Source organism: Dama dama, chromosome X (genome assembly GCF_033118175.1).
Source record: "Dama dama isolate Ldn47 chromosome X, ASM3311817v1, whole genome shotgun sequence".
NCBI lineage: Eukaryota > Metazoa > Chordata > Mammalia > Artiodactyla > Cervidae > Dama > Dama dama.
In genome coordinates this window covers 122,676,010-122,701,001 of record NC_083714.1, presented here as the reverse complement: position 1 = coordinate 122,701,001, position 24,992 = coordinate 122,676,010, and the positions used below count along the sequence as shown (strand labels likewise).

Below are 24,992 nucleotides of genomic sequence, written 5' to 3'. Positions count from 1 at the left end.
TCCCAGTCCCATATCTACCTCTCCATAAAGTATTTGTGTACTTGTTCTTCCCATATAGGCATTTGAATCGACTCTGCTGAGCTTATGAAAACAAAAATCTCATCAATTTAGCTCCTTCTGCTATAAACATGGCTATGTCCACAGGATGGAAAGGCTCAATCTCAAACATACCACCATTAGATATCACGCTTTATTCAGCGGAAATAACCACATATATTTGAGTCTCACTCTTAGCAGCACATGACAATTGAGCACTGAATGACACTGTCACTTACTAAAAGGAAGATTCTGTTTTAAATATACAATCACTAAAAGGCATTATTCTGTCACAAATAGAAAAGCACCATTTTTTGGTCAATAAAGTAACAGGTTGTGGGTTGGGGAGTGGAGACAGAAGTTGTCAGAGATGGAATGATTTATGGAGTGAGCAATTTTTACTTTGCAGTTACTTTAGTATAGATTGGAAAAAGTGACGTTCAAGCAGAAAATATGCTTAAAAAGTGTTTTGTATGAGTAGTGTGAATCCTTTGGAAAGAATCTTTATAAAAAATTAAGGTGTTTAATGTTACTGTGTTATAAGAAAGCATTTAGTATGTCTTCTGTACTTGTGATAAAAAACTAAAGATGCAAAAAAAAGGTCAAAGAATTGCAGCCAAAGGTCCTATTAGACAAAGTACCTCTTTTGAATCTTTATTTTCTTCTCATTCTCATGAGCAGTTCATTTTGATTATAAGCAGGATATTACAATTTTAGTGACTAGGAGAGTATTCTTTCACAGACAAATGTTAGCCAACTTTTTATACTAGTTAGGGTTTCACATTTGTTTTCCCCCTCACGAAAGGAAGGACCTACTCACAGGAACCAGAAAGTTCTTATTAAACTGTAAACTTTGAATTGTAGAAATGCAGCTTTGGACTTTGAGTTGTCATTTTAAAATAATGCAACTAGGTTAGTTGAAGTTATACTTATAGTGAAGGATTTCAGTAAATATTTTACCAGGAAGACTTTTTGTGATGTGCTTATTTATTCATTCCTTTTTCTTCTACAATTTCTAGTTTTCTATTTAAAAAATATCAGGCGTTCAAAAAAAGAATGACTGAAAACCAAAAGAAACAACTGACATTATAAACAGACCCATAGGAAATCCTAATATTAGAGTTACCAGGCTTTAACCATGGTCTGCATGTTCAAGAAATTCATGGGGAAGATTGATAATCTTAGCAAACAATTAGAAATTTAAGGATAGAAATTTTATAATGGTGTTAAACTCCATTGATGAGTTTTACATCATATTAGACACAGCTGAGGCACAGACACACAAAGGTTAAGAAAATGCAGAAAAGTATCTAAAAGAAATATAGAGTAAGATAAGAAGGTTCAGCATATTTTTAATTGGGGACCCAGAAGAAAAGGAAAGTGAGAGAGAGAGAGAAAAGTTTTTTCAAAACTGTTGAAAAATATGCCACCAATTCAAGAAGCACTATGAATCCCCAGGCAAGATATATACACAGAAAGTCATACACAAACATAGGCTGAGACCTGAGGATAAAAAGAATTTTAAAGTAGCCAGAGAACGTGACTTTGAAGAGAGCAACACTAAAACTTCTAGCTGATTTCTCAATGGAAGCAGAGTACAGTGGAATGAAATCTTTGAAGTGCTAAAAGAAAATAATATCCATTTGGAATTCTATATTTAGTATAAATATCCTTAAGAAATGAAGGTAAAATATAAAGGCAACGACAAACCAAAACTTAGAAAAATCATTACAAGCAAATCCCTACTGAAAGAAAAACTAAGTAGTTTTTTTCTGGTAAAAGGAAAGAAATGTTCTCAGGTGGAAATTCGGCAATGCAAGGAGAAACACAGAGGCCAAGAAAGAGAAAATATGTAGGTCATTCTAACTGAATTTTGACTGTATAAAATAATAATGTATTGTGATGTTCAAAATATATTAAAATTTTAAATACTACATAGCAACAACAGTACGTGAAAGGAATATGCAGTAGATGAGGTTAAAGTGTCTTGTGGTCCCAGTACTGTCAAGGATGCATGTTGTAATCTCTAGAGTAAGCAGTAAGAGAGTAAATAATGTATAATAAAGGGGGGAAATGGAATGACTTTTAAAAAGAAGGCAAGAAAGGAAAGAAAAAGGAATAGAACCAGGAAGAAAGGACAAATAAGAAGCATTTAAATCCTACCATGTAAGTAATTATATTAAAAAGGACCAGATTACTCTCTTCAGTAAAATCTGAAGCAAAGGAGTTAATTGAAACCGCTAATGAGCTGATGGGATTAGAACAGGAAGATTGGAGAGACAAATTTGCCAGACCTTTCAGAGGAAAGATACAACTGGTATGTTTGGAAATTGAATAGGGCATAAACGTGAGGCAAAAATAAAACAGGGCTATAAGATTTTTAGCCTGAGAGAACAGAAGGAAATTAAGTAATATTTAAAGAGTGCCAACATGAGAGAAAAATGACTTTCTCTCTTGGACAAATTGAATATGGGACTTGGAATTAAAGCTCATTTCTGGACAATTAGAATTTGTGGCTCTGTTATAAAGAGATCGTTCAAAATGTATACTTAAAAGTTGATAACAGGAACTTCCCTGGTGATCCAGTGGGTAAGACTCCATGCTTCCAATGCAGGGGGTGCAGGTTTGATCCCTGGTCTGGGAACTAAGATCCTGCATGCCTTGTGGTGCATCAAAAAAAAAAAAAAAGTTGTTAATATAGTCTCAGTTTATTATAGATGAATTCACCATAAGAATGAAGGTTACATTAATTTATGCAATTAAAGTTTAAGTACCTTTCTGTAGACAGGTTCTGTGATGACCCCTAGGCAGATAGTGACAAACCAGGCAGTTACTATGCTTGCCTTGGTGACACAGAAGGCTAGGGGTAGAAATTTGGAGGCTAGACAAGGAAAGAGAATAGAAAAGGAGGACAGGGAGGAGACACCACTAAGTCATGACAAGGATAAATTCTACCTCCAATTTTCTTCCACCCAGGAAATACTAAGGTGGCATATGTCCATGCAAATTTTCAGTTGAGAATATCAACACAATGTGAAATCTTTAGCAGCTTTATCTTGAAACAAGATGAAAGGGAATTGATGGAAACAGAATCAGCTTTTCACATATCTTTGTCTTCATTTATATTATGGCCTGTGGGTTTTCCACTTTTTCCCTATCTATCTATTTTCTTCCTTCTTGTCCCTTCCTCTTGTAAACCTTTTCTCACTTGAAACCTATCCAGTGCTTCTTCATTTTTCTCTCTGTTTACTTAGTAAATTATATAAACGATGAACAGTATTTGTTATAGGCAAGCACAGGAGAGGGACAGTCTTCTTTTTTTAATTGCTTTTTATTATGTCAACCATTTTTATGGGGTCCTTGATAGGTAATCTATTCACTCAACCCCTGTACAATAACAGAGAGGAGAAATTCGGGGTCCTATTAGTGGACATGAAACAGGCTTGGTGAAGACGTTGAAGACCAAGAAAGGCTATTTGTTCTTCCTTGTCATCAGGGTGTGTTTGTCGTCTGACATCTTTTATAACGATATGCTTATGAGATAGGAAAACATGCAAAGGCATCCATTGAGGCACAGATGGTCTGTTTTAGAAGCTTCATATGGTCTTAGCGTTTCTATGTTAGTTCTGTGATTGGCGAGATGAACATTGGTGTGGTACCCAAGGTGGAGATAAAACACATCCCTCCTTCCTAGTCCCTGGGCCATGATGCAGCCGTGATGGCCTCACAGATGGATTGCAGCAGCTTTGTGGCCCTGGATCTGAAGCAGGTCTCTGCCTTCTCTCGTCTGTCTTTCGTTTTCCTCATCCCTCTGACTTTTCTCTCTCCTTCTCAGCATTATCTTCATCAATATTTTCCAAAGAATTCCCTCCACTCCTCTCCCCACCATTTTTCTAAGCCTTTTCCTTCCAGAACCACCTTTTTTTTTAGTGGTCTACAGGCCTTGCTGCCTTCTTAATAGTATTGAAAAGGAGGTTTAGATTGACAGATGTACCACAGACTAAACGGATAAAGAAGCCAAAGCTCCACAGGTAATTCAGATGTTAAGTGGGGGAAGGCTTGAATCAACGGATATTTTTGCAAATTCATATACACATTTCACTGATGCTGCCCGGGAAACATTCTGGCCTGACTCGGATGGCCCGGCTCTTTCCCCACTTCTTGGCTAAGTTTCCTCACTCACTACTGAAGTTGCTTGGTGCGCATGGCAAGCCAAGTGCAATAGGACCCTCATCGTGGTAGCTTTCTGTTGAACACAATTCATGATTTAATGTCAAAATGTTATTCATAGTAAGGACTAATATCCAGGGAGGCCAAAGTCACTGATGTGAGCCTTGTAGTATATTACAGAAAACCACCAATTAAAATCATGTGTCTCTCAGCCATTATTCATTCTTTAAATGGTATTACAAACATTTTTTCTAAGGTACTGGATTTAAATTTTCCAGTGACATGTGACTCTTTATGCAGAGAGTGACAGTTTTAGACATTGGACATTCTCTTTACCTTTTTAAAAAAATTTTGCATATTAGTTCACCCCAGGCCAATGACTAAATCTGGTTAGTCATCTGTTGAGATCTGAAGGAACCTTGAGCTCAATTCTTTTATCTTTTCGGGAACTGGGATATGTTTCAGAGTATCAACATGAAAGAAAACCATAGCTGGCAAACCTCCTAAAACTCCTAAGCACGCTTGGTCTTAAACAACAAAGGTGTGGTTTTGTATTGTTTTTCTTGGGAATGGAACAGAGTGTTATTTTTTGTTAAAATATGGAATATTCCACTCTGTCACAATCCACTTATTTTTCATTTTTTCATGTCTTTTGTTACATAGTTCTTTGAAAGTCTTACATCTCCTTCAATCCTGGGTAAAGAAATAAACTGCCATATTTTGTGTTGCTTGAATTCCTCAACTCTGCCACTTTAAATAAAAAGAAACTAAATTAGAGTTCAACTTGGAGCTATGTTTTTTCATATTCTATTTAAGGCTATGACTTCTTCTTGGTTACATCTCTATCATAGAGATTTAATTCTGGACTCGGATTCTGGGTTCAAATTCTGCCTTTTTCACTTACTGCCATTCTGTGCCTGTTTCCTAAGTGATTAAGCTGGAGAAATTAAAAATGGCCCTCATAGACTTGAGGATCAATGAATTATACACATAGGACACTTAAAACAATGCCTAGTGGACTATCAGGCTTCAGTAAGTATTCAGAACATGGCCACTATTCTGAGTTGGCTGATGACCTTTTCAGTCCAGGAATGCCAGATGAAATGGCTGGTTGAAACAACAGGTGTTCTTAGGGGAAACGCAGAGCCTACCTGGGGTCACATGCACTCACATCAGCCATTGGCATCTTGACATTTATACACCTAAAAGCTGAAATAGGTTTCAGCCCCCAAATTTTGACACACATGTTTTCATTCACCGCCCCCTCCCCCAACTCTCCATTTTTCTCTTGGCACCTGATTTCAGAAAATGTCATCAGCTGATGGATAGTCTCTTCCCCTTTGCAAATGACCTCATACCCAGCTTAATTATAATAGCTTAACTTTTGACTAATTACCATAACACGTAGCAGTTAAATCTGGTTTCCTAGATTTAATGTCCATTATGGGGAAAGCAACCCCAAAACATTGAGTGTAACTGTCAGCGGTCCTTGCTCAGTCCTTCCATAATTTGTAGCCTTACCTTATCTCACTGTCAGGCCAGTAGCACCTCATAGCAAATCATCCCTAGGAGCTGTATTATTTGCCTTTGCTTCTAGTCAACTGAAAATAATTTAGATGATCTCTAGTGTGGTTTTTTTGCCCGCTTTGGTACATTTCCCTTCTACTGTTATAACTAACCAAAACTGATACAAATTTCTAAATATTCTAAAACAGATTTCTTCCTCTATAGTGTTTCCTCTATCACTCAGTTAACCTTGACCCATGGGCTTTGAGGCAACTGCATTTTTCTTTACTCTTAAAATTTTGTTTTTCAGAACAAACTAAATCTGTGACACATATATTGGATATGACTTCATTTAATACAAAGACAAATTCCAAGTCACCCAAGTTGGGTTTTTGGAACCTATTCATTTGATGGTGGGAACCATTTAAATCCAGTTTATTTAGTCTAAGTAAGGGACATGTTTTCTAGAAGCAGGCTGTATGGTGTTCTGGACTCTGTTTTCCTTCTGATGTTTTTCTGAATCACTTTGGGACTGAGCAACTTTCTGTTTCCTCTAGACATGCTGTTGCTTTCTGTGGACTTCACCTCCTGCCACCCTTCCAGGGGAGTGCTTTCCTGGAGCACTGCCTTCCCAAATCCACTTGTCTTCCTATGGGTGCCCTGCCCCCTTCAGCAGAGACTAGCAGTTCCCTTAACATTCCATTCATACATCCCCTAGTGATGCAGTCACTCACTGCATCACAGAGCATTTCAGTTCTGCGGTCAGGTCAGCAGTCAGTAACCAACTGAGCCACTTTCCTAACCAGGACACAGACTGTGTGGCAAGGTAGGGAAGAGTCATCTGAACAAGAAGCAGGAATTGACCTGATCTTTGTCCAGCCAGAAATGCTATTGAACCAGAGACTGACTGGACAGCCTCTGTTCCCCTTCTGCTCCACGTCTCTTCCTTGTCTTTTTCTACACTCAAATGGGTAGAAAACTGTTCATTCTGATGAACTTGCCCATGTGAGCCACCATGTCCTAAATGGTCAGGAAGAGAACGCAAACCTTGAAGCTGGCCATCTCTAGCATGAATTGCCATTATTTCTCCTAATGCTCCAGCTGCTCCAGTTTCTCCCGGTCCTTCAGATCCAGCTGCCGTTGTTCCCTCTGGCTCTTCAGTTCCAGCTGCTGGCGCTTCCTCAGGTATTGGTGCTCTGTCTCTTGCTCGCGCCCCAGCTTCCAACTCAGCCGTGTTGGGGAAAATTGACTGCTGCTGTTGGTTCTGGATCTAGCACCTCTTCTGATTGTTCTCAGAAATTACCTCCACATGGGGCTTAGTTCTCCTGCTCGGGATCTTCTCTTTGGCTTTTGGTCTCTTATTCTGCTCATGTAATTCTGCCATCTTAGCTCCTTTAATGAGTTTTCTAATTTTCCTTTGTTCTTAATTCAATTAATTTCAAACATTTGTGTATTGCTTGGTAGTGTACCGACCACTGACATTTTCCTCTTTGGCAGTTTTACTAATTCATTCCATGTATTCTAATCGCTTTAAACTCTGGTTACAAAAACAAAAATTCTGCCAGCCTTCCGTGATCATGGGATAATGGAAGGAGAGGGACTTCTGAGACCATCTAGTCTAAACTGCCTTATTTTATATTCTGGAAACCCAGGTCCTAAAGGGAAACGAGACTTGTTTGAGTCACATAGCTTGTTGGCGGCAAAGCCAAAAATGTAGATTTCACCTCTAGTGTTTTGAGTCTCTTCGGTGAGTGTTTCATTCTGTGGATACCAGATACCAGTACTGTGGGTACTTCAAAGCTTTTAAGTGAGGAGCATAGTGCCCCGTTAACTTAAGTAGTCCTTGTCCAAGAGCAATAGAGTCACAGAGCCACTTGATCATCAGTGTGTGTCTAATTTTGTTTTGAAATTAACAATTGAGACAAATTCAGTGTCCTAAAGAACTTGCCCTAAAAAAGAGGTTCTCAAGCTTGAGCAGAATACTGAATAACACAGGTGGGAGGACTCAGGCCCTCCTTGCCTGGACTCACAACCAGATTCCTACAATGCAGGGACTTCCCTGGTGGTTAAGACTCCACGCTTCCACTGCAGGGGGCGTGGGTTTATTTCCCTGCTTGGGGAACTGAGATCCCACATGCCATGCAGCATGGCCAGAAAAGAAAAAATAAAATAAGAATCTTCTGATGTAGGGACCAGGATGTGTGATTTCAAAGTTTTCCAGGTGGTTCAGGTGTGCTTTCTGGATCAGAACCACTGCTGTTGAGTCTCGCAGTGTTTCTTAAAGAGAGGGCATCTATTTAAAAGGTGTAATTTCTGGGCCCCCTCCCTAGACTTATTGTCCTAGAATTTCTGTCAGTGGGATTTATCTTTAAACTCCCTAGTAATTTTTATGTCCATTAAAATATAGAAAAAATGCTGATCTGGAAGGCTTTGAATCAGTAAGCAAAAAAAAAGCCTAAAGCCTAGAGCAGTGTCCCTTGATAACAACTCATGATTCAGCAAACCAGCATAACTAAAACAAAGTTTCACAAGTCAGTTTTATCCTGCCGAGTTCAGTGAATGTTGACATTTTCCATCCTAACCCATCTTATTTCATTTTTTTTGCATAGGTAATCAAAGTTACATTGATTTTTAAACCCCTACCCCATTGTAGTTTGAAACATGGAGGATAGAGATGTGTTTGTGAATTCTACCTGTCACAGATTTAAAACTTTTCTCTAGAATGCCTCTACTTTGCCCAGTTACTCTGGTCCAGCCATTAACACCTGCTAGGGTTGCTTGCCTATGAGGAAGGTCCACTTGGGTCACAGTCACACACCACTGCCTCTGTGGACAAAGTGGATAGATTGCCATGTTCCCTGGACACAGGAGACCTTGGAGACTCCATCATGCTGCTACTAACGGCTTGTATCCACCCCAGGGCAAGTCATAGAAAAGTCAGCCCCAACTAAAATGAAGTTATAAGGGGAAAAAACCAGAAATGCTATGAGTAGTTTTGTTCAGGTGCTGTTTGATTCCTGAGTCAGACAGTAGCACCTGGGTCCCCCACCAGTCTGTCTCTTTGAGGTTGACTCCAGATGTGACCGATTCAGCTCTCTTCCAGGGTGCAGCAGGTCCCAGCTGCACACTCCCAAGCTGAGCTGAGAACAGGGACTCTTGTGGACTAAGCACAAAAATCTCAAGCAGGCTAATCTGACTACACCTGAACCGATCATTGGGGACAAGATCCTAGAGCCGAGGGTAGGGTGGAATCTCAGGCTGAGGTTGAAGGAGGGGTGGTTTCCTAAAGAGAATTAGAGCTACAGCTCCCAGCAGCAGGAGGAATGGATGCCTGGCAGCAAAGAGCAGGGGTCATTGCTTGGCCATGTATTTCCATGGGCTTCCTCTTTGCCTCCTGTTTCCTTGGTGATGAAGAGCCTTGTTTTCTACTTTGGAAACCAGTATAGCTGGGGTACCCAACCCCCAGGCCATGGACCAGTACTGGTCCGTGACCAGTTAGGAACTGGGCCACACAGCAGGAGGTGAATAGAGGGCAAGCAAGCACACAGAGCTTCACCTGTATTCACGGCCGCTCTCCATCCCTCACATTACCGCCTCAGCATCAGATTCTCGTAGGAGCTCAAACCCTACTGCACTTGAATCATCACCCCTCTCCCCCGCCCTGGTCCTGGAACAAATTGTCTTCCACGAAACCAGTCCTTGGTGCCAACAAGATTGGGGACCAGAGCAGTATAGTATCCCGAAGTCCCTGATTCGATTCTCCTGCAAAGTAGCCACCATCAAAATCAAGCACAGACTGCCCTCAAGGGAAATAATGCTTTAAGTAATTAAAAAGAATTGATTAAAATCCACAACAGGAAGTAACTGATTTTTAAATGAAGAGAAAGGCATAGTATAGTTAAAGGTGAACCAAACTAGACAGTAACTGCCAGCACTCACATGGGTAGCAGACAAGCATGCGTGATCTTCCTCGTGCCCTTTAAATAGACTGTTTTCAGGAGGCGTCTGAGCATAGTCAGTGCCTAAAAATATCGAGTGAGCACTCACAGATTCAAAGTTACAAAAGTTTGGTTCAGAACTGAAATCTGACAAATAAAGCTCAGCTGATACTAGTTTATCTTTCACAGTTGCTTTGTATACCCTTTAATGCGTTCTCTTTCCCAAGCCTTCTGTCATAAAGCAGAACACAACTTCCTACTAGGGAGATCAGAAAGTGGGTGATAGTTACTCAGTAAAAACAAGGTTGATCTGTTAAAATGGAGAGTTTATTTTAAAATCTAGCAAGGAGAAAGAATGGTGACCTTTAAATGATTCGTGTAATGATTCCCGATTCTAGTCTACTTTGAAAGAGTTTAATATAAATAAGCATTCTGTGCATAAGCAAATGAATCTAATTTTTTTCCCTCTATAATAGTGTCAGGTTCTCTACTTTGTCACAAATTGCTACCCAGTTTTTCCAAGGTACAGCCTTTTATACCTAGTACAGTGATCCTGAGCTGTGCATTTTGCCCTGGTAACTAGCCTGCCTTACATTTAGATTTTTTTCTGCACTCATGTATGCATAGCAAGTCCATATCCAAAACAGTTTTTTCATCTTTTTCTGTAAAAAGGATACAAAATCAGCACCCTAAGGTATGTATTGTTCTCCTAACTTGGTCTATAATTTTGCATAAAAGCTTTAAATTCTCCCTCATAAATTTATCCTCTCTTCTAACAATATGCCCATTCACTTCTAATTTTCTAATTTCTGTCTTTGGAAAGCTACAGCATTTTAATTGCTTATAGAAACTAATCGATCTCCTATCCTTGACAGTGATTTCATTAAGGTCTAATTTTTTTAAAATCAAGTTTTTCATATTTATTGTTGTGTTTTGATCTATAGTGTGGCTTGACCTAAGAACCCAGTCTACCGTTGAGAGTCTTAGTAAAAGAATCCCAGGAAATAATAACTTTGTCAAGGTAAGAGATCTCTTAAAAAATATGCTATTAAAATGCTCATTTAACAGAAAAAAAACTTGGATATTTCACCAGGCTTTCTGTCTTATTGCACAATAGTTATTTGATACAATTTATAGAATATTTCTCTACAGCTAATTACCTTCCTGTCTTTCTTGCCCTGTGGTGAATTGGAGAAATAATGTTCCAAGATTAATAGTCTGGCTGCTGCTGCTGCTAAGTCGCTTCAGTCGTGTTCGACTCGACCCCATAGATGGCAGCCCACCAGCCTCCGCCGTCCCCGGGATTCTCCAGGCACTGGAGGGAATGATAAACTGCCCCAGTGGCTTAAACTGTACTCCTTAGGGAGTGCTTCTATAATTCCACCATGCTTTCCAAATCCTTCTCTCTTGCTTTTTCACCGTCCATTAAAGAAAGTTCTGGGTGCTTTTGAGGTTTTAGGCATCTGGACTCAGGGAGAGAAAGTAAAAGACACTCCAGCCTTTATGTGAATTCCTCTTCCACTTTTCTTCATATGAAGATGCCAAAAAATTGCCTAGTTTTCGGTCCTTATATAGATCTCTCTTTAGACAAATGGGGAGAAAAATTTTAAAACAGGTGAGGTACTTTTGTTAGCAAGGTCAAGTTCTCCTAGTATCCAAAAGGAAATTCCAGAGTTTTTTGTTTCTTTGATTTTTGGTTTGTTTGTTTGTTTAGGGCTTTTGGTTTATTTCCTTTATATTTGTCAGTGGGACTCTTAAATGGTAGTTTCTTGTGGTTGTTTGTTCTGAAAGTGAAAGTGCGAAAGTGAAAGTCACTTAGTCGTGTCTGACTCTTTGCGACCCCATGGACTATACAGTCCGTGGAGTTCTCCAGGCCAGAATAATGGAGTGGATAGCCTTTCCATTCTGGGTTGAGATCTTCCCAATCCAGGGATTGAACCTAGGTCTCCTGCATTGCAGGCGGACTTTTTACCAGCTGAGCCACAACTAGTGCTCAAATCCCATTAATCGCATCAATCTAATAAACCATCCTTTACCCTTACCCACCCATATAACTTCGGTCTTGTCCTGAATATACCATCACCCATTTCCTATTCTTGATCAACCTGCCCAAACCTCACGCCTACCTCCAGCCATGCTTTGCTTCATGGGATGCATGTTTTTCTCTCCAAAGCCATTTTAGGGAACTTTTACACTTTCTACTTAAATCATAAAAATAAGATACTTATGTGCTACCTTACTCTTTGGTTTGTGGGATGACCCTTGGTCCCTCAAATGAAGCTTATGTTATTTCTATTATTTATAAGTCCATATGTTATTTCTATTATAATTTTTGAGCATGGATCTTTTCACAGTAAACTGTGAGTTAAGATTCTTAACTTACAAGGTTGCATTACAGTGTTAAATAGTTAGAGATTTTTTACTACGCATATCCATGGGAGGTGAGAAGGAAAAGGGATCACTTCCTGCAGTTAGGTGAGGTGCTAAATGAGAATGGGGATTGAGAAGGAAAAGATAGTTGCATTATTTTGATGTATTTTTTAAATCACTTTCACCAGCCCTTCTAAATATAGTGTTTGATATGCTAACTAAAATGAGTTGCACTGGATCCATTCTCAAGGAAACCTTTGTTTCATTTTTACCCTCTATCCTTTATTCAGGTAACCCTCCCTTTGTTGAATGTATTTGTGGAATTTATGCAAACTCAATTTATGCAAACTCAATATATACACTATTTAATTGAAGTAACATTGGTTTGTAAAAATCATATAAGTTTCGTGTGTACAACACTGTATTTCAACTGGCAACTACTTTCTTAAATAGAACAGCTTTGGGTTGCTTTCATCTGGCGTGTCTTTGAGCTCTATTGTCCGCCAATTTTATGTTATTTGAATATGTATGTGTGTTTGACTATGTATTTATTATATTTTTAGCACACAAATATATTGTTTTTGTTAAGTCTTATCTATCCTAAAACAATTTTCTGATTGTGGTCATTAGTTTATGAATTGATAAACTTGCATTCTCTGATTTTCAATAGTTTTAAATATTAATTTCAGTGAATATAAAATAAAAGGCAGGGTTTTGGACTAGGTTCTGTGTGTAATACTAATCACAAAAGTTAACATCTGTGGCTGAGCTATCTAGGTTTCAGGGCATGTGCCCTTTAATTTTCTCTTTATCTTGCTACATGGATGCTCTTTGAACTGCGAACATATCACTCTGATCTTTGTTCACGAACATGCTTTCCTGTGCCATGAGATAGGAAAAGTGTTTTTTTTATCCATAATACTTTGAGATTGCCTTTAGGGTCATTGCATATTTTGTAATTTGTTGACCTTTTTGATTTGGTGTTTCATTTTACGCTGTTATGAATTTCATTTCCTGGCTAAATGTCATAACTGTATTTAGTCCAAGACAGGCCTTCCACTTAGCACTTATTTCAGTGCGGTGAAGCTTCGTTGGCTCCTTGACAATGTGAGAAAAGTTCAAAAGGCCGTTGAAGAAGATAGAGCTCTTTTTGGGACCATTGATTCATGGCTTATTTGGGTATGTTTAAAAATCATGTATGTATGGAAAACATTTTTAAATTGCTTATCTTTTTTCTATGGAGAGTTTCAAACTTTTTAGTTGACAGCATCATTAAGAAAGGCCACTCAAGAAACAGCAGAAAATTTCAGCTTCCATTTGAGAGGCATTTTTGGCTACTTCCTCTTGATTTTTTCTTGCCTTATTTCAGTAAAAATGAAGGATGATTGCCAAAACCATATCTCATGTCTGTTACCTTTAGCATAACTAATTTAGGTAGTTATCAAGTAGTAAATTTATGTCGCCTGTATCCCTTGCCTATCATTCACTCCCTTGGTACGTGCAGGGGACTGGTTCTAGGACCCACTGGAGATAGTTGGCAGTCTGTATCTACGGATTGTGTAATACTATAGTTTTTATTTTAAAAATCTATGTATAAGCATGCCAGCACAGTTTGAACCTGTGTTGCACAAGGGTTAACAGTACTTCTTTTCTACTAGCCATTTCTTAGAAGAAATGATCTCTTCTATTTTCTACTATTTAACATGGTAATACACCTGGGACTACTTTTTAGCATTTGCTTTCAACATCACATAGCTGTCTATTACTTAATTAGGCCACAATATGAAAAATCATAGTGGAAATTTCTGATGTATAATCTTCTTGCCTAAACTGAACATAAATGAGTAGAAACAAACATTTCCCGGATACTTTCTCCCTCTACTTTCTCCCTGCCTCTCTTATTCTTAGTTATTTTCAAGGGCATTTTCAAATACACCCCAAACGTGGAGGGAATAATGTCATGAACCTCTAGAATAATTAATCAGCTACAGTCACTGGCTATGGCCAAACTTGTTCCCACTATACTCACTCCTTCTCCCCATGGATAATTTTAAAGCAAATCTCAGACATATACTTTCATTTGCAAACACTTCTGTAAGTGTGGGATTATTATTATTTTTTTCAACGTTCAGGGGAACGTTAAAGGAACATTGCCCCTCTTGTCACTTGCCAGATCCACAGAGCAGATCAGACAAAACCCTCTATCAGGAAGTGGCGCCTTCCCCAGCCCTCCCTGTCTTGGCCAAGGCACACTATGCTTTGTGTTCATGGCCAGCAGTTTTCATATGTTTTAGTCACAGTTGAAATAATTCGGACAATAGTTCTCACCATTGCCTGGAGCCAGAGTAGGGCAGTATGTTGAACTGTGAGCTGCAGGACACTCGGGGGAGCACACTGAGCTGTCCCCCTCCTCCCCTGTTCCCACATGATGCCATTTCTGCACTTCTGTTCCTTTCTCACTTCTCACTGCTTCTGCATAAAAGAAAGCAGCAATCCGTGTGGTTCAGGTCCAAGGGTATTAACATTAGAGAGTTTAAAGCTCTGCTTTCAGGGTATGTGTTTGGGTCGGTGAGGTTCAGTCCAGTGAGACTTGTTTCTTCAAAACAGGCACACACGCACGCACACACATGCACACATACAAGAACAACAGGAGCAACACAGGTCAGTAACATCCCAAGAGGCAGGCACATCAAATTTAATAAGACTCTGCATCTTCCAAAGATAAGAGGATGAAAGCAAAACTGATTTTTTTTTTCATTAACCATCAACTAGAACTGCTGTCTACTATGATGGCCACTTGACCACATATGGCCATGGAGAACTTGAAATGCAGCAGGTCTGAATTGAGGTGTGCATGAGTGTAAAATATACACTGTATTTCAAAGAGTTAATACAAAAAAAGAAGGTAAAATGTCTTAGTAATAATTTCATATGTTGAAAGGATATTTTGAATATGTTAAATAAAACTTACAGTATTATTCATTTCACCTGCTTCTTTATGCTTTTGAAATGTGGCAACTAGAAAATATCCAATTACATGTGTGGGTCAATGTGGTTCTGTTACATTGTATTTCTGTTGGACACCAAAGAACACTAGAAGATGAAGTAATTGAAAGGTTCCATTCTCTTGCTATATGGGGTCTGCAACAGATTCTGGCTCTTGACAAAGTAGAAATTAAATTGCGAATAAGTACAGATTTAACATGTCCTTTTCTTCTGTCCAGAGCTTGACCGGAGGAGCCAGTGGAGGTGTCCATTGTACAGATGTAACAAATGCAAGCAGGACGATGCTTTTCAACATCCATTCTTTGGAATGGGATAAAGAGCTCTGCGAGTGAGTTGTCTTTTGCCCTCAGAATAGTTTTCTAATTTGTTGCCTGTCTATAACCTAAATCTTAATTATTTTCAGATTGTCAGTGGAGCACCAAACTTTGTTGATATTTAACTACAATGTACAAGTCTATGTTGTATACTCTTTTTTTTCTAATTGGAGGACAATCGCTTTACAATGTTGTGTTGGTTTCTGCCATACAACAACTCGAATATGTATATATACACCTTCCTTCTTGAGCCTTCCTCCCCCACCACATCCCACCCCTCTGGGTCACCACAGAGCACAAGGCTGGGCTCCCTGTAAGAGACTGTTACTGCATATATAATAAATAGGCCAAATTAAGTAATTGTCTTGATTATTCTTCAAGGAAAATTAGGTTCCTTTATAAAAGTACTTTGTTTTTTGTGTACTTTTGCTTTTGTATTGATTTCTTTATATAAAGTTAGAGTGTTAAATATCTAAGCCTACTGCTGGCTTATTTATTTCTTCCCACTTAACTCTCAAATATGCCTGTTTTTAATTCTTGTTTGCATGCCTTTAAATTCATATAAATGTTTCTAGACATTTACTTAAAATAGTATTATATACCCAATCTTATTTTACTGTTTTTTTAGATTTTTTGAAATTCCAATGAAAATTCTTCCAAATGTCCGAAGTTCTTCAGAGATCTATGGCCTAATGGTAAAAAGAAAAAGAAATTTTTTAAATTTAATTTTTATCTTAAAAAAACCTTACTATTCAGAATTCAACAATCAGTTGTGTTATGTTTTATATTTTGAGACCCGTGAATTTTTTATGAATGTTGGCAGTATGTAAAATAAGAATTTAGTATTATCTAAATAGTTTTATAACTTCAAATTCTTGAGTCCTTCTTGCCAGTTTATGTTTTATGTATACTTTATATAAAACTACATATAAAACTTTATATACTATGAACTTTATTGGCTTTTCTTTGAGTATTTTGAAGTATTGATGAGATAATCTAACTGCAGTAGTTGATAAGGGAATATTTGAGCCAGTTTCTTCTTTTAATCCAAATAACTATTTAGTAGTTGCATTGCCTGCTTTTAATTTATAGGAAGGTCTCTTCACATTTTAGTGGCATTCTCTTTCCTATTGAATCTCCTTTAATGGCCAGACCATGTCTCAGATTCTTTGTCAGCCTGAACAAAACTTTAGCAGAGAAGCTGAAAGCAAAGAGTCTGTTCTGATTTGTGTGTTAATTAAACTGGTTTTCATCATGGGCATTTTTACTGTTGCTTTCACTGAAACCCACAGAAGTAGTCTAAGCACAGATTACACATAGCATCGCTGAGTATTTCTGATTACACACCAGGAATGAAAACCTTTAGGACAATTTGAACTGGTGTTTAAGCTCAAAAATCTAGAATTTTTGGTAAAAATTAAGAAAAGTCTAAGATTAATTACCAAAAAATAATGTTTGGACATTTCATAAAAAATATTAGTCTACTTACTAGAACACCCAAGTGTTCTGGTTAAAGCTTAAGCAAGAAGTCTTAAGTGTTTCATTTATAATAAAGCCTTTTAAGGCAACATGGAATTTTTTAAGGGAAGCATAATCATTGCTTATCTACAGTTTAAAAGTGCTTTGATAATTTCATAGCTACCTATAAACTGACTTGGGTCAGAGGAAAAAAAAACTGTTCTTGAGAAACAGTTTCAGAGGATGGTTGAAAAAACGTTTAACTGGCCTAGTTTTCTCTTGCATTTAAAATATTATCCTTCTGTCCCCCTCTCTCCCCCTTGCTGACTATAGAAAATCTCTCATAGCCCGGTGAGTAGGTTGCCCACCAATGATGCTACCCATTCATTTGGAAAAGATACAGTGCATTTCCATTTAGTTTTAGATAAGCAGAAATCCATTTACTCAGCAAATTAATGCAGACTCTTCCATGACCCTCCAAATTATTATAAGCTCTAGTGAAGCTTTAGTTATTGTTAAAACATAATCTTATTTCTTTTTAAGTCCTCCATAAAACTGGGAGTGATGTTTCAAAATAAAAGACTAAGATAGTTTTCTGAAATGAGAAATTCTGATGGTCCCTATTAGAAAGTACAGTTGTGATATGCTTTTGGGCTTTAGCATAATAGGGAAATGAGGTATAGTTTTTAGATGTACTCTACGTCTCTTAAATGACATCTTGCCCAACCTTTCAGACCAGCTAGTTGGAAATGCACTGTCACTTTTTCTGCATGCTTCACCAGAGAATATTCCCAGGAATCCTCCAGGGACCCCCTCCCCGTAAAGAAAAAAGAGCGCTTTCTGTGCCTGACCGCACATAGTAGATTCTGCTGGTAGTTTGATAATAACTTGAATAGTGTGAGCATAGACTTCTTCCAGTATCTGAATACCTTACATATCCAGTCTCTAGGTTTCCTGATTCACTTTCACTTATAAGCCAGGTTCAGATTGTCCAAGAATATATACAGTAAATAAAAGTTCTTGGATTAACCCAAAAGCATAAAAGAAAGAAAATATTACCCCATCATCTAGTGGGTATTTTCTATTTTGTGAATGGTTTCCACATGCATGCTCTTATTTCCTAACCATAGCTGTGTGAGGTGGCTTCTCTTCTTCCCCTCACTATCACACAGAGGGAACCCAAAACTCCCAGAGAAATGGCAGATGGGAATGTCAGGTGAAAGCTTTGGTTTGGTCCTCTTCCTAATATCAGGTTTGTCATAATGTTTGTTTGGGTTTTTCTGTAAGATGATATGGAAAAACCCAAATGAACTTTTAAATGAAAGTACATCAATACATCACAGGTACTTTGGGGATCATATTCCTTTCCCCTAATTCCTTGATATCAATACGTGTTGGTTTGTATTAGTCTAAGTAGTTTTTTCAAAATTAAATTTAGTAAAGTTCACAGTCAGCCACTTAAATCTCATTTCTTCCTTAGAGTGCTGGCCATACTGGCTCAAAATCAAAACCACTATTCATGATACAAATTAACTCTTGCTTATCAAAACTTGAGGAATGATGTTGGCTATGAACAACTAATGCCCCATACCCGAACCCCTCTCTTGTTTCTTATTAAGAGCAGTTTGGGTAGGAAGAACAGTTGGTAAAATAAGGCCTTCCAAAATAAACATGTTCCATGCTGGTTTGATAGCTCTGTGTTCATTGTGAAGGATGTGTTAGTCTGTTCATAGTAACAGCAATAATTGCAAAGAGCTAATGGTCTGTGGCGTTCATATAAGCTCAGGCCCATTTTGTAGATGAATAAATTGAGGTATAGAGAAGTTTCAGCAGCCTGCTCAGTGACTAACTAACTAACTAACCAGGAGTAGGTCCTGCATCTCCTGGCTCCCTGTCCAGTGTTTTATGTCCATGTCTCTTCAAGGACTATTTCTAGTATCTCTCTCTCTGAACCACTCATGTAGTTGAAACACTTGCTTTGTCTTGTCTGCCCACATGCTCTGGCATGTTGCTATTTGTGTTCATTTCTGTTACAGTTATGTTAGTAGAGCCAAATTTGTGATTATTCATAATCCTTTTTTAAAATTTTATTAGAAAGCTGGGGCCTTGGAAGGTGTGCCAATATCTGGGGTAAGTTTCATCACCAAACATCTCCCTACCACCTCCCTACCCCACCCCCTTTCATGTTCTGGCTTCCCTTAATCAATCTGTTCCTTCTTTAACTATGGAAAATAAGTAAGAGCAGAAGGATTGGCTAATTCTTGTCTTGACAGGACGCAGTGGGGGCTATTGAGAATTTTGTTGAGTAAATTAATTCTAACTCTCCCTTCCCATCCCTGTTCGGAGTATTAACACATAGGGCAATGGCCAAATGGAGGCAATGCAAAGAATATAAGACAGTTCACTCCTTTATAAATGAAGAAGGAAAAATAAATCTTATGGCTCTCCTAAAAAGAAAATGAATAATATTGTCTTAGTATTCTTTATTGTCATATATATATATATATATATATATTTCAGTGTTTGGGAGACCAGTCTGCTGCGTTGGTGGGACAAATGTGCTTCCAAGATGGACAAGCCAAAAACACGTGAGTTTTAAGAAACAGACCTGCAAACCAATGGAGTCTTGTTTGTTTGTTTTTCCCTTTGATGTTTGGAATGAGGAAAAGCTTTTGAAGTTTCTCCAGACTGAAAATTAATAGTTCAAGAGTGCCATTACAGTTATATATGTATACACTTTTTGCCATTTGTTCATTTCCTTTACATAAATCACACCATGGCATATGTAAACACACTGATGAAGCTTGTGAAAACCTTAATTTATAAAATTCAAAACCTTTTCCATACAGAAACTAAATGTTGGTTTAAAGTATTTCTGCCTTGGGATGGACTTCCCTGGTGGTCCAGTGGTTAAGACTCTGCATGTCCAATGTAGGAGGCATGGGTTTGATCCCTAGTCAGGGAATGTGATAATCCCACATGCCATGCAGGTAGCCAGAATAAATACAATTTAAAAAAATTTAAATAATAAAAAATAAAGGATTCTTACCCTTTGCAGAGGTTGTTGGAAGTAGGCTGAGCAGAGGGAAGAAAGCCATGATGAAACTCTCATTTTCAACATATTGTTCCTGCCCAAGGCTTTCTAATTTTGAAGTCATATTCTTGTGGGATTTTTCAAAGTTATTTCTCTGGCACTATGTTTTCTCCCATCATTTGAAGTTTCTGCTTCAACACAAAGCAGAAGGAATGACAGAAGTAGAGATTTGGTGCATTTTTTTTTCTCATCTCGTCTTCTTAGTAGTCACACATGTAGTCTATAACAAGCCCCATATTTAAGAGTGATAAGATGACTCCCACTTTAGGATGAGAAAAACAGATACTCAGAGAAGTTAAGCTAATAAGTGAGGAAAGCAGTCTTTGCATCCGAATCCAGCTGATTGGACTTAGGGCACTTGACCTTTATACTTTATTGTCCCCTGTGTGGCAAAGATTTCCATAGCCCTGGCAGCTGGCTGTCTACCTTTAATGGTTTTTATCTTGAGGATTCTGTTTTTGGCCACACCCCACAGTGTGTGGGATCTTAGTTCCCGGACCAGGGGTCAAACCCGTACCCCCTGCAGTATGAAGTCTTAACATCTGGACTGCCAGGGAAGTCCTGTTGAGCATTTTCTAATTCTCTCATTGTTAACTTTAGTGCTTCCTTTTTTGTCAGTAATGGAATGTCTCTATATTTTAGATGTAGTCTTCTTATATTCTAGTAGGGTCAGAAGTCCTCATGCAAAAGTGTGACATTTGGGTGACAGTTTTTCTGAGAGGAGAGATAGGAAAATTCTTCACAGGTCATGGTATCCTGTGGGTCTAGAAACATATTCTTTGAATTCTGGATTTCAGGTAGCTAAGTCAGGAATCAGAGAAATGATAGAAAAGATAGAAAAGTAGGCTGTCCCCCCACCCTCTTCTTTCCTCCTCTGCCTGGTACCCTAATGCTAGTAAAGCAGATGCTATCTCTCTTTGGCAAGTACCTGACACTCTAGAGCACATGGGAGGTGCCAAGTAAAGTTGCCTGATTTTGTTTCTGTTTATACTCCCCTCCCTCTTAAGCATTATCAGCCAATTCTGGAAATGCGGGCTTTAAGTTAGGGAGGGCAGGCTGAGTACCTCAGCAGCCCCTGCAGGTTGGAAGAGGGGAAGAATTTTAAGATCTTTGGCTCGTGTTTCTCTTCGTGAAGGAAAAGACCACAGATATACAGTTCATCATGGTATAGATAAGAACTTCTGTGCCATAAGAAACTTGGAAGTACTGCTGTTGGGTCTCAAAGGGAGGGAAGAAAAATCACAAAGATTGTATAGTAGTGAGACGTTTTGAAGGCTGAGCAGTATTGGTGAACACATGGAACACTGAACCAAGATGCAAATAAGGAAATGGAAAACTTTATTTAGAGAATGCAGAGAACAGTTGGGTAGGGAAGTGATTGTGGGAAAATAAGGCTAAGGTGGTTGTGACACCCTAAATTCCAGAGTAAGGAGTTTTGTTTTTTTTTTCTGGAAGGCAGTGGGATAGTTCTGAAGGTTTGGGGGCTGCTTTTCAGAGGTGACTGTTGCTGTTCATTAATGATATGGCAGTCCTGCGTTAAAGTGAGGAGAAGGCTTCCCTGGCGGCTCTGTGGTAAAGAATCTCCCTGCTAATGCGGGAGTCACGGTTCGATCCTTGATCCCCGAAGATCCCACATGCCGCATGGCGACTAAGCCCCTGTGCCACCACTACTGAGCTTGTGCTCTAGAGCCTAGGAGCCACAACTACTGAGCCCACATTCTGCAACTGCTGAAGCTCCCGCACCTAAGAGCCTGTGCTCTGCAAGAGAAGCCAGCACAATGAGAAGCCCGTGCATTGTAACTAGAGAGTGGCCCCCACTTGCCGCAACTAGATAAAGCCCGCTCAGCAATGAAGACCCAGCATAGCTGTTAGGTAGTTAGAATAGGGAAAAGGAGTCCAGAATGGTGGTGGCTAAAAGACCTGGAAGGGAAAAGCCCGTGTAAATAGAACAAAGGAAGGTCCGAGGACCGGAGTGAGAACCTCAGGTAAAACAAATAACACTCCTGGCTGGCCCAGTTTACATAAGACAGGCCCAGGGACAGAGAAACATAAAAAGAGCAGCCAAAGCCCTCTTCTCTCTCTCTCCCGCACGATGGGGCGATCTTCTCTTTGCGTCTTTGGATCGACGTGCCCTCATGCCTCAAAGATGGATTTTCCTGCTATTATCTAAATAAATAGAGCTGTAACACTGATTTATTTAAGAGCTATAACACGGTCTGTTCTCCGAGAGCTGTGACCCGCCAAGGGGCTTTAATGTCCGTCACTCCAAATTTTTGTTGTGACAAGACAAAGAATCGAGGAGCATACACTCGCCTGACATAGCCAAAAATAAATAACTAAATTTTTTTTTTTAAAAATAAAGTGAGGAAAAACTAGAGGCAGAGAGGACATGGAGGCCGCTACAGCATCTCCATAACGATAACAAGGACTAAGAAGGATGAGGAGGACTGAGATGGAGGTATGGGTGGATGTCCATGGCACTGCAGAGGAACATGAGACAGGAAGTAGGTATGGAGTCTAGTCACCTGGTCCCAGTGGTTAGACGTAGCCAGAGTATGGAATGGGTTCAAGTAGAAGACTTTCTGTTTGGGATACGTTGGTGATACTGGTAGGCTATACATTATACATACATGGTCATGGGGAATGAATGTAGTATAAATGTACAGATTTTGAATTTTCCATATTTAGAGGTGATTTTTGAAGCAATAAGAATTGATGAAATTACCAAGAAAAAGTATATAGGTAGAGGAGATATTTAGAAGAAGGAAGAGATGACAGGGTGGAGAATTCAGACAAATAGAATGTAGTGAGTCATTAATGTGGAGATCCAGGGTCTCTATTTAAGACTCTACCAGGGTCTCTGTTTAAGAGAGGGGCTTGGTCAGCAGTGCAAAATGGAACAAAAAGGACATAGAAATCAGGTCTTCAGTGGTGACTTCCAAGAATGAAGCTTTAATAGAATGCTCAAGATGGAAGCCAGGTTACAAATGGTCAAAAGAGATGCAGGTAAGTAGAAGATAGAGACAGCAGGACAGAATGTGCTATGCAAAAACGCAACCATCCAGGAAGGGAGAGTGAAGTAGACAGTTTGTTAGATTAATAGGATCTTTCCAACTTTGGGGAATTTTGTTCGTTTGTGTTTTTAATTTAAGCTTGTGTTTTAAGTGCCTCCTCTCTCCCAGAGGCTCTAAGTGTAGTAGCAGAGGCCTCCTGCCTCTTCCACAGATTCAACCAGGACCACTCACACACCCCCACCACACCACCCCCACTGTCTGAACACAGTAGAATCTTGAGAAAGGATTGGTATACCATATAAATGCTGAAAAACCCATATATTTTTTATGACTGGGAAGAAAAAAAATAAAATTTAAGAGGAAAATAATTGCCTATATATGGCTTTGCAAGCGGTAGTCTAGGGACTTCCCCGGTGGTCCAGTGGTTAAGACTCCAAATTTCTACTGCAGGGGGCATGGGTCCTATCCTTGGTTGGGGAACTAAGATCCCACATACTGTTCAGCCACCAAAAAAAAAAAAAAAAAAAAAATGCTGTGGCCTAAATGTAGCAAAGAAGTCTCTTCATGCGTTGATAATGCTCATTAATTATTTATTAAGTGTGCATGAACTTAAGAATTTATTTCTATTAAGTACCTTGAGCTTCTGTGTCAATTTCATAATTTAGGACTTGTACACTACTGTTCAGTATGGACTTGTACACTACTGTTCAGTATACATAGTGTTTATATGGGGACTAAATCAGTACAGATTTCTCCTTTATAAAGTGTGGAACAGATAACTAACTTCCACTCTTATGAATATTTGTTCACAGAGATTGACTTAAAATATGTAGGTTTTTTAGCATCACAGAAGTGAAAAGGTATAGCGATTTACGTGTTTTAACTTCATAAATGTATTATTACCAGAACCTAGTGTTATTTGACTGGTGTCTTTGAAAACTGAGATAGATACTCATGAACGCCATGCTCCCTGAATGTGCTGACTGGTCATCAAGCAGCCCACAATCATGCTTGAATTGAGCAAAAGAGATAGATGGTCTTGGGCGAATTATTCTTCACATCGGTGGTTCCTGGAAACATGTTTTTTGGGAAAAATTGCCCCCGTTCTGTTTGCTCCATAAGACAAACACAGCAAGTGGGGGTCTGTTGGCTTAGCACTGACTCATATTAATAGCAGCATCTGCTGGGATCTATCTGCACACCCCTGGGCTGAGCCCTCCCCCTTCTCCCACCTGGGCACAGCAGCAAGGCCTGTGGGGAGGGAATCCCAGGCAGGTTAGGACAGCTGGGGCAAGCCAGAGATGACAGCCAACTCGTTTGAACAGTGTTGCCATGGGACCCTTGCTGATATCAGCTTGAACCACTTATCTGCTCGGCACAATTCAGAACCACTCACGCATGTCCAAGTGCCAGATTTGTTGCAGAGTCCAAAGCTTTTGCTGATAAGGCCGCCACAAAGTAAATTCAGTTCTTCCCTGGCAGCTATGCTACGTGCTGGCTCTGACTCTCAGCACTGTTAGAACACCCTAGCCTGCGTAGGGAAGGGAGGAGATAGACCAGCAATAGCTTTTCCCTCCTCGCCACTCCTGTCCCAAAGTCCAGCTACACTTTTCCCCCACGCTGGACCTACACTCTCTCCATGCCAGAGGTTTACGACTGCCTAATGATGGCCTTAGGCCAGCCTGTCCCATTGCTGAATGGCTATTAGCCATGATGTTTCACTCCACATGGATTAGTAGAGATGTAACTGTGAGAGAATTTAGGATTTATTGTAACTCAGTGCTATTTTATTAATATAAACATGGACCTGGGTTACGACTAAGCTCCAAATACTATACTTGCATTTTTTCATTGTTGTTCAGTCACTCAGTCGTGTCCGACTCTTTGCGACCCCATGGACTGCAGCACGCCAGGCTTCCCTTTCCATCACCAACTCCTGGAGCTTGCTCAAACTCATGTCCATTGAGTCGGTGATGCCATCCAACCATCTCATCCTCTGCCGCCCTCAATCTTTCCCAGCATCAGGGTCTTTTCCAATGAGTCAGCTCTTTGCATCAGATGGCCAAAGTTTTGGAGCTTCAGTTTT

General features: G+C 39.3%; 1 protein-coding gene across 4 annotated transcripts in view; it reads left to right on the top strand.

Moving 5' to 3' along the window:
* Positions 1–24,992, top strand: part of GK (glycerol kinase) — a 79,351-nt gene that overhangs the window by 21,920 nt on the left and 32,439 nt on the right. For 3 of the 4 annotated variants that reach the window (XM_061137089.1, XM_061137090.1, XM_061137092.1), the window contains 7 exons: positions 6,814–6,897; positions 10,595–10,671; positions 13,062–13,199; positions 15,245–15,354; positions 15,969–16,035; positions 18,893–18,928; positions 19,319–19,386. In XM_061137089.1, coding sequence (XP_060993072.1) covers positions 6,814–6,897; positions 10,595–10,671; positions 13,062–13,199; positions 15,245–15,354; positions 15,969–16,035; positions 18,893–18,928; positions 19,319–19,386 — 580 coding nt within the window. The remainder of the gene's footprint in view (positions 1–6,813; positions 6,898–10,594; positions 10,672–13,061; positions 13,200–15,244; positions 15,355–15,968; positions 16,036–18,892; positions 18,929–19,318; positions 19,387–24,992) is intronic. The other variant, XM_061137091.1, reaches the window with a different exon arrangement.